Source organism: Impatiens glandulifera, chromosome 1 (assembly GCF_907164915.1).
Source record: "Impatiens glandulifera chromosome 1, dImpGla2.1, whole genome shotgun sequence".
Taxonomy (NCBI): Eukaryota; Viridiplantae; Streptophyta; class Magnoliopsida; order Ericales; family Balsaminaceae; genus Impatiens; species Impatiens glandulifera.
The window spans coordinates 155,917,194-155,927,692 of NC_061862.1; the positions used below are offsets into that span (position 1 = coordinate 155,917,194).

A 10,499-nucleotide genomic window follows, 5' to 3' on the forward strand; every position below is an offset into this window, starting at 1 on the left:
GTTTTAAGTTTAAACGGAGACATCATACAAAATATAATAATAATATATTAGAACAAACTCACCGAGTCCTCAAATCTTTCAAGAATGTAATCTGACACGATTAAATCAAATGGAGTCTTGCATATTTAAGTTAATCATAAATATGTTTCTTTGTTTGTTTTATTGTATTTTACCATTTCCTGCCTATGGGTATTTTGTGAAATATCATTATAATTGATTTGATCCCTGTCATCAACTAATCCTAAATTTTTTTGGGTACATTTAGTTGAATTTTGATTTGGTTTGATGGGCAATAACTTAAAAATGTCACCTTTATCAATTATCAATGATATAATTAGACTCTTCACAAAAAAAAATGATTTAATTTTTTAATTATGTTATTAATTTTTCTTATTTAAAAAAAATAAAATTAGTTTTAATTCATTTTGATTGATATTTCACTTAAAAAATTAATAATAAAACAATACAATTTTTTATAATTAATTTTCCCATTAGAACTAATTCGAAATAATATTTTGTAAAAATAGCAAGCAAATTAGGTCAGGTTCATTCTTCCCTAATTTCTGTTAAACCCTTCTTCCCGCTCATCTCTTGCGCGTGATCTCAATCTCTCCCTCGGTTCTAGGTTGATCAGAAAGTAATGGATGAACTCGATCATTTCTCGTCCAGGTCTACCGAATTACAGATTGCATATGCGGCTATCGCAAAACGATTACGGCCGTCCTTCCTGTATACGGTGCATGATTTCGGTTTTTGCTTATGCGTGCAATTTCTCTTCATTCAAGACTAAGCAGTATCAAAGATTGTCTTTCTTCAAACGAAAACAATGTCAGCTACGATCCTCTGTTTATATTCCGGAGAAAGATCATTCAACCGAACGGTCAGTCCTTTTGTTATAATATATTAATATCCATTTTCGAATGATTTTGTTCAGACTAAATTGATCCAAAGATGATTGCTTATTCTGTTTGGTGATCTTCTTGCTTTTATTATTTGCTTCAAACAATTTAAATAATCAACAATAATAAAGATCTTTACTGAGTTAATCTAAAATACTACACAGAAAACGACACATTCATTATTCATATCAACCATGGAGAAATCGTGGTGGATAAAGAGTAAAAAAATAATGCATATTATTATAAGACCAAATAAGGATTTTTATTAAAGACAGAACATGTAGATACATAACAAATATATTTATCTTGAAATTTGCAGCCTTTTTTTTTTACTAAGTTCATAACTTTACAATGCCACATGAATGACAATATCTTTATTCTCGAGTCAATGATTCCTTTAAACAAATTTATAGCCTGAAAGATAAAGTTGAAAGCATTAGCTGATAATTTATTTATGGTATGTGTAAATTTTTATTTAGCTTGAATATACACATGAGCATACTTACATGAAATAAATTGTATCCTTAATCAGCCTTATAACAATAGAGGAGTGAGGAAATATCACTTATAATAGATTGGAGGTGGTGGTGGAGACTTGTATACATATGGAGGGGGTGGTGGTGAAGAATAGATATATGGTGGTGGAGGTGGAGACTTGTATACATAGGGTGGTGGTGGTGGTGAAGAATAGACATATGGTGGTGGGGGTGGAGACTTGTAGACATAGGGTGGTGGAGGTGGAGACTTGTATATATATGGTGGTGGTGGTGGTGAAGAATAGACATATGGTGGTGGGGGTGGAGACTTGTATACATACGGTGGTGGTGGCGGTGAATAGTAGACACAGGGTGGTGGGGGTGGAGAATTGTAGACATATAGGGGTGGTGGTGGTGAAGAGTAGACATATGATGGTGGTGGTGGGGATGAGTAGACACCATATGGTGGAGGGGGTGGAGACTTGTATGCATACGGTGGTGGTGGCGGTGAATAGTAGACACAAGGTGGTGGTGGTGGTGGAGACTTGTATATATATGGTGGTGGTGGTGGAGACTTGTATACATATGGGGGTGGTGGTGGGGACTTGTATACATATGAGGGTGGTGGTGGTGAAGAGTAAACGTAGGGAGGTGGGGGTGGAGACTTGTATACATATGGCGGTGGCGGCGGTGAAGAGTAAATGTAGGGAGGTGGTGGTGGAGATTTGTATACATATGGTGGTGGTGGTGGAGACTTGTATACATATGGGGGTGGCGGTGGTGAAGAGTAGACGTAGGGAGGTGGGGGTGGAGACTTGTATACATATGGGGGTGGCGGTGGCGAAGAGTAAACATATGGGGGTGGTGGTGGAGACTTGTATACATATGGGGGTGGTGGTGGAGACTTGTATACATATGGGGGTGGGGGTGGAGACTTGTATACATATGGAGGTGGTGGTGGAGACTTATATACATATGGGGGTGGCGGCGGTGAAGAGTAAACATAAGGTGGTGGGGGTGGAGACTTATATACATATGGAGGTGGTGGGGGAGACTTATATACATATGGGGGTGGCGGCGGTGAAGAGTAAACATAAGGTGGTGGGGGTGGAGACTTGTATACATATGGGGGTGGGGGTGGAGACTTGTATACATATGGAGGTGGGGGTGGAGACTTATATACGTATGGTGGTGGCGGGGGAGAAGAGTAGACATAAGGTGGTGGTGGTGGAGACTTATATACGTATGGGGGTGGTGGGGGAGAAGAGTAGACATAAGGTGGTGGTGGAGGTGACTTGTATACATATGGTGGTGGTGGCGGTGACTTGTATACATATGGTGGTGGTGGAGGTGACTTGTATACATATGGTGGTGGTGGAGGTGACTTATAAATGTATGGTGGTGGTGGAGGTGACTTATAAATGTATGGTGGTGGTGGCGGTGACTTGTATACATATGGTGGTGGTGGCGGTGACTTGTATACATATGGTGGTGGTGGAGGTGACTTATAAATGTATGGTGGTGGTGGTGGGGATGAGTAGACATAAGGTGGTGGAGGTGGAGATTTGTATATGTATGGAGGAGGTGGCGGTGAAGAGTAGACGTATGGTGGTGGTGGCGGTGACTTGTATAGATAGACCGGCGGTGGTGGAGATGAGTAGACATATGGTGGCGGGGACGCATGATCATAGTCAGCCACTACTTGAGTGGCCATGAAAGATATAGCCAAGGCACATATTAGTGCCAATGGCCAAGAAGTATCCATCTGTGGCAAACTTCAATAGGTCCCTGTTAAACTTCAATAGGAGGAAGAAGTTTGAATATTAAAACTCTGTTGAGCTCTATCTATTTCCTTGTAGATCTAACTATCTGATGATGATGCCTTTGCATCCTGAACTTGCATCCTTTATATACAGAGTTATCACCTCACAATTGAATCTGTCTTTTGTGTGTTAATTCAAGTTTCCATTAAATAATATCAATAATAGTGTCATTCTCTCATTTACCTTGACCAATTGCTAATGAGTGGGCATTTGTCTAATTGTTTTTGTTTAGGAGCCTGGAAGTGGTCAATGTTATTACTTTCTAGCAAACTGTATGATTAAATTATTATGAAATCCAGTATAATGCAATTGCTTGAAGGGTTCCTTAGTTGACATTGAGATTTGAGTGGGTCCTGGTTGTTGTTATATGACAAATGACATCTCCACCATGTACTACTTACTAATTCTAATTATTCCAAGATATTGTTATTATTATTCTGTAGTCACCATCTCATTAATTTTGGAAAACTTTAAATCTACTGCATTTAGAACAAGAACATTTTAAAATAATCTCATATCAAATAAGCATCTAATTTGAACCCAAAACATATATGGGGTACAACTATCATATCAACATCAAGAACAACATTAACTTCAAAGGGTTCAAGTCACACACATTGAACTGGTTTAATGCTCAACCTAGAAAGTAGGGTAGCTTCACATATCATATTGTAACCGAAGAATTGCTCCAACAAATTATGTCCAGAATAAAATTACAGATTTTGATTGACAAACTGGTATATTCCCTTTGCAAAATTATGTGACATAATTCCTTACCTAGTTTTAATGTGTATAGGGATAGTTCGAACAATGAAATTATTTTTAGAATGAATTATTTTGAAACATTTTTACATGTACTACTTTTGGGTTGGCTTTTTGTGAGGGGGTATCAGTGCCAATTGGGTGTGTTTTAGGTCGAGTTCCATGTTTTTTTGTTGTTCGGAAAAACTACACCAGTTTCTGGAATAATTTATGGTGTTGCAACAATGTTAAAAATTGCATTCTCCTATTTATTTGTTGTCTTAATCTGAGAAGGATTTTACGGAGTGGATATGTTTGATCAGACTAGGGATAGTTTTTTTCCCTTGCATTAGATTTAAGAGAGGATTCTATTACGGGATCCTCAGTATCGATGTTCTTGATTGTAATTGATTTTTCATTGCTAGCTTATGCCATATCTGTCAGGTTAATTGACAGTCCGCCTCTCATTTGTTATTTCATTGTTTTTCGGAATATCCTAGGGATTATTTGCGACATGCTCTAAGTTCTTCCCGACTTATAGGAGGCCTAGATAGATTTGGTAATATATGGAGACCTCTTTTAAAAGAGTGGATTTTAATTTCGATTTTCATCTGGTGCTTAAGTTCGGCTTGAACTTAACAAGGGAGCATTCCAAATGACATGTTCGTATGATTATGAGTTTCTTTCTAACTTTGTTGGCCAGTTCTCGGTCTTGTTCCTCTGGAGTATCTAAGATTGTGTTTCTATAAACAAAAAACACTGTCAGCAGTATATGATCTTCTGTTTTCAGCGGCACCCTTAAGGTCAGTCCTTTTGTTATGATATCTCCCTCTCTCAAAGCACACATGAAGATTGACAATCTCACACACATGTATACTTCCCTTTTCGAATCATTTAGTTCTGTTTAAATTGATCAAAAGATGGTTGTTTATCATGTTTTGGTGCACATCGTGTTTCTATTATTTGTTTCAAACTATTTAAATATCCAAACAATCCAAACAATAACAGGGTCTCTATTTCAAACTTTGGCAAAATAAAATTAAATGTCACTTTCACTTAGAATATCCCATCATCCATGTAGAAGTTTTGGTGCATAATTTGTAAAGAAGTTTAGAAGAAATAATGTATATCATTATAAGACCGATTAATGATCTTTAGTACAAAGGAACATGTTGAAACATAACAAATATATTTATCTTGAAATTTGCAGCATTTTTTTGAGCTAAGTTTATCACTTTTCCAATCCGTGAATGACAATATCTTCATTCTTGCATCGATTATTCCTCTAACAAATTTATAGCCTGCAAGATGGAGTTGAAAGCATTAGCTAATCATAATACACAAAGTTGCTGAACATATTTTTTTCTCTTAAGGCATGTGCATTAGCTAGAATATACACGAGTATACTTACATAAAATAAATTGTATCCTTAACCGTGTCTTATACCAAGGGAGGATCAATGGAATATCACTTATAATAGATTGGAGGTGGCGGCGAAGAGTATACATATGGTGGTGGAGGTGGAGACTTGTATAAATATGGAGGTGGTGGTGGTGACGAGTAGACATATGGTAGTGGAGGTGGAGACTTGTATAAATATGGTGGTGGTGGAGGAGATGAGTAGACATAAGGTGGTGGAGGTGGAGACTTGTATACATAGGGTGGTGGCGGTGGTGAAGAGTAGAAATAGGGTGGTGGAGGTGGAGACTTGTATACATAGGGTGGTGGCGGTGGAGATGAGTAGACATAAGGTGGTGGGGGTGGAGATTTGTATACATAGAGTGGTGGCGGTGGAGATGAGTAGACATAAGGTGGTGGTGGTGGAGATTTGTATACATAGGGTGGTGGTGGTGGAGACGAGTAGACATAGGGTGGTGGTGGTGGAGACTTGTATACATAGGGTGGTGGTGGTGGTGACTTGTATACATAGGATGGTGGTGGTGGTGACTTATATATGTATGGTGGTGGTGGTGGTGACTTATATACGTATGGTGGTGGTGGTGGGGATGAGTAGACATAGGGTGGTGGAGGTGGAGATTTGTATACATAGGGTGGAGGTGGTGGCTTGAAGGGTTCCTTGGTTGACATTGAGATTTGAGTTGGTCCTGGTTGTTGTTATATGACAAATGACATCTCCACAATGTACTACTTACTAATTCTAATTATTCCAAGATATTGTTATTATTATTTTGTAGTCACCATCTCATTATTTTTGGAAAACTTTAAATCTACTGCATTTAGACAAAGAACACTTTTAAATATCTCATATCAAATAAGCACCTAATTTTAACCCAAAACATATATGGGGTACAACTATTGAGTGTTCAATCAAATCAACATCAAGAACACCATTAATAATTTCAAAGGGTTCAGTCACACACATTGAACTGATTTAATGCTCAACCTAGAAAGTAGGGTAGCTAACCTAGCTACACATATCAAATTGTAACCGAAGATTTGCTCAAACAAATTATGTCCAGAATAAAATAACAGAATTTGATTGACAAACTGGTATAATCCCTTTGCAAAATTATTTGACATAATTCCTTACCTAGTTTGAATGTGTATTGGGATATGTCCAACAATGAAATTATTTATAGAATGATTGATTTTGAAACAATTTTACATGTACTACTCCTTTTGTGTTGGTCTTTTGGGAGGGTATCAGTGCTAATTGGGTGTGTTTTTGGTCAAGTTCTATGTTGTTTTGTTGGTCAGGAAAACTACATCAGTTTTTGGAATAATGTCCTGTGTTGCAACAATGTTAAAAATCACTTTCTCCTATTTATTTGTTGTTTTAATTTGATCAAAGCTAGTGATATTTTTCTACCTTGCATTAGATTTAAGATAGAATTCTATTGCGGGATCCTCAATATAAACTTTCTCGGTTGTAATTGACTTTCATTGCTAGCATATGCCACATCTGTCAGGTTAATTGACAGTCCGCCTCTTTGTTACTTCATTGTTTCTATGTATCTCATCTTTAGGCCTTTTTTGGAATATTCTCGGGATTAATTGAGTCATGCTCTAAGTTCTTCCTAACTTATAGGTGGCCTGGATTTGATAATATATGGAGACCTCAACTGTAAAAAATTGGATTTTGATTTCGATTTTCATCTGGTGTTCTGTTCGGCTTGAACTTAACAAGAGAGCATTCCAAAGTAAATCAAGATGACTCCTTTCTAACTTTGTTGGCCAATTCTCGGTCTTGTTCCTCTGAAGTATCTAAGATTGTTTTTCTTTAAACGAAAAACAATGTCAGCAGTACATGATCCTCTGTTTTCAGCGGCACCTTTAAGGTCAGTCCTTTTCTTATGATATCTCCCTCTCTCAAGCACACATGAAGATTGTCACTCGCACACACATGTATACTTGCCTTTTCGAATCATTTAGTTCTGTTTAAATTGATCAAAAGATTGCTGTTTATCGTATCTTATCTTGTTTTGGTGCACATCTTGTTTTTATTATTTATTTCAAACTATTTAAATATCCAAACAATAAGGTCTCTATTTAAAACTGTGGCAAAATAAAATTAATTGTCACTTTCACTTAGAATATCCCGTCAACCATGTAGAAGTTTTGGTGCATAAATAATAAAAAAGTTTAGAAGAAATAATGTATAACATTATAAGACCGATTAAGGATCTTTATTACAAAAGAACATGTAGAAATATAACAAATATATTTATCTTGAAATTTGCAGCATTTTTTTGAGCTAAGTTCATCACTTTTCCAATCCGTGAATGACAATATCTTCATTCTTGCATCAATTATTCCTCTAACAAATTTATAGCCTGCAAGATGGAGTTGAAAGCTTAGCTAATCATAATACACAAAGTTGCTAAACATTTTTTTTTGTCTTATGGCATGCGCATTAGCTAGAATATACAGAGTATACTTACATAAAATAAATTGTATCCTTAATCGTGTCTTATACCAAGGAAGGATCAATGGAATATCACTTATAATAGATTGGAGGTGGTGGAGGAGACTTGTATACATATGGTGGGGGTGGTGGAGATTTGTATACATATGGAGGTGGTGGTGGTGAAGAGTAGACATAGGGTGGTGGAGGTGGAGACTTGTATACATATGGTGGTGGTGGAGATGAGTAAACATACGGTGGTGGAGGTGGAGATTTGTATACATAAGGTGGTGGGGGTGGTGATTTGTATACATAAGGTGGTGGGGGTGGAGATTTGTATACATAGGGTGGTGGTGGTGGAGACGAGTAGACATAGGGTGGTGGAGGTGGAGATTTGTATACATAAGGTGGTGGGGGTGGTGATTTGTATACATAAGGTGGTGGGGGTGGAGATTTGTATACATAGGGTGGTGGTGGTGGAGACGAGTAGACATAGGGTGGTGGAGGTGGAGATTTGTATACATAAGGTGGTGGGGGTGGTGATTTGTATACATAAGGTGGTGGGGGTGGAGATTTGTATACATAGGGTGGTGGTGGTGGAGACGAGTAGACATAGGGTGGTGGAGGTGGAGATTTGTATACATAAGGTGGTGGTGGTGGAGACTTGTATACATAGGGTGGTGGTGGTGGCGACTTATATACATATGGTGGTGGTGGTGGGGATGAATAGACATAAGGTGGTGGAGGTGGAGATTTGTATACATAGGGTGGTGGTGGTGGAGATTTGTATACATAGGGTGGTGGTGGTGGAGACTTGTATACATAGGGTGGTGGTGGTGGGGATGAGTAGACATAAGGTGGTGGAGGTGGAGATTTGTATACATAGGGTGGTGGTGGTGGAGATTTGTATACATAGGGTGGTGGTGGTGGAGACTTGTATACATAGGGTGGTGGTGGTGGCGACTTATATACGTATGGTGGTGGTGGTGGGGATGAGTATACATAAGGTGGTGGAGGTGGAGATTTGTATACATAGGGTGGTGGTGGTGGAGATTTGTATACATAGGGTGGTGGTGGTGGAGACTTGTATACATAGGGTGGTGGTGGTGGCGACTTATATACGTATGGTGGTGGTGGTGGGGATGAGTATACATAAGGTGGTGGAGGTGGAGATTTGTATACATAGGGTGGTGGTGGTGGAGACTTGTATACATAGGGTGGTGGTGGTGGAGAAGAGTAAACATAAGGTGGTGGGGGTGGGGACTTGTATACATATGGAGGTGGTGGTGGTGAAGAGTAAACATAGGGTGGTGGGGGCGGAGACTTGTATACATATGGAGGTGGTGGTGGTGAAGAGTAGACATAGGGTGGTGGAGGCGGAGACTTGTATACATATGGAGGTGGTGGCGGTGAAGAGTAGACATATGGTGGTGGTGGAGGAGACTTGTATACATAGGGTGGTGGAGGAGGAGATTTGTAAACATATGGAGGTGGTGGCGGTGACGAGTAGACGTAAGGTGGTGGTGGTGGAGACTTGTATACATAGGGTGGCGGCGGCGGCGATGAATAGACATAGGGTGGTGGAGGTGGAGACTTGTATACATATGGTGGTGGTGGCGGTGATTTGTACAGATAAGGCGGTGGTGGCGGGGATGAATAAACATATGGTGGCGGTGACGAATAATCATAGTCAGCCACTACTTGAGTGGCCATGAAAGATATTGCCAAGGCACATAATAGTGCCAATGGCCAAGAAGTGACCATCTTTGTTAAACTTCAATAGGAATAAGAAGTAGTGAGAATATTGAAACTAGGTTGAGCTCTTTCTTTCTATTTACAACATGAACGTGAATCCTTTATATACATGATCCCTCCCCCCACAATTGACTCTGTCTTTTGTGTGTTAATTCATGTTTGCATTAAATAATAACAATAATAGCGTCATTCCCTCAATTTTCTTCACCAACTGCAGGCTGAGTGGTTAGTTATCTAATTGTTTTTGTATAGAGCCTGGAAATGGTCAATGTTTGAAATTCCTATCTAGCTGTATGCGCATAAATATGCTTAATTAATATGAAATTGAGTATAATGCAATGGCTTGAAAGGGCTCATTAGTTGACATTAAGATCTTTGAGTGGGTCCTTTTTCTTATATTCAATGTGACATGTTCATCATGTATTAGTTACTACTTAGGATAAGATATTATTATTATTATTATATTAGTTATCATCTCATTTATTTCTGGAAAACATTAAATCTAATGCATTTAGGCCAAGATTGTTAATTTGCTTTTATTGTATGAATTTGATTTTTGATGCAAGGGTGAAACTAAAAGAAGATTTTTGATAAATTTTGCATCTTTCAATCTTATTATTTGACATGGATTGAAGAATTTGTCTTAAGATTGATACCTTTTAACAACTACTACTAACTACATAGAATATGCAGGCTAAGTTATCATTTCTTTATGCTAAAGCAACCCACCCCAGAACCAAAAGTCCATTTGATTTATTTACCATTTACCAAGTCAATTTGATTTATTCAAAAGATAAATTCTTGTATGAATAACACACCGCTATCTAATTTTATATATTTTGGAGGAAGTTAAGCACAATCTCTGACTAGTTTGTCTTCTGAGTGAGAATCGAACTTGAGACATTTGTTTACTCTTTTCACTCGAGTTTTCTTAATAAGT

General features: G+C 38.1%; 2 protein-coding genes and 1 pseudogene across 2 annotated transcripts; all 3 read right to left on the bottom strand.

The window, feature by feature from the left end:
* Positions 1-1,408: 1,408 nt before the first annotated feature.
* LOC124920314 lies at positions 1,409-3,198 on the bottom strand (annotated as a pseudogene).
* Positions 3,199-5,406: 2,208 nt separating this feature from the next.
* On the bottom strand, positions 5,407-6,027 carry LOC124912369 (extensin-2-like). The gene is made up of 2 exons (XM_047452983.1): positions 5,926-6,027; positions 5,407-5,826 (listed from the first exon to the last, which is right to left on the bottom strand). Exons 1-2 carry the CDS (start codon positions 6,025-6,027, stop codon positions 5,407-5,409), a joined length of 522 nt encoding a protein of 173 aa, XP_047308939.1.
* Positions 6,028-7,858: 1,831 nt separating this feature from the next.
* On the bottom strand, positions 7,859-9,745 carry LOC124920315 (extensin-2-like). Its single transcript, XM_047460779.1, has one exon. The coding sequence runs from the start codon at positions 9,566-9,568 to the stop codon at positions 7,898-7,900; it is 1,671 nt and encodes a 556-aa protein (XP_047316735.1). The 5' UTR covers positions 9,569-9,745; the 3' UTR covers positions 7,859-7,897.
* Between the last annotated feature and the right edge of the window lie 754 nt (positions 9,746-10,499).

Bases quoted from the DNA above. Each gene is read 5' to 3' on its own strand.
- LOC124912369 (XM_047452983.1), bottom strand. From the start codon at position 6,027: ATGTCAACCAAGGAACCCTTCAAGCCACCACCTCCACCCTATGTATAC. The intron at 5,827-5,925 runs GTATATAAGTCA...TATGTATACAAG, and splicing joins CCCCACCACCACCACCATAC to TCTCCACCACCACCACCCTA.
- LOC124920315 (XM_047460779.1), bottom strand. From the start codon at position 9,568: ATGGTCACTTCTTGGCCATTGGCACTATTATGTGCCTTGGCAATATCT.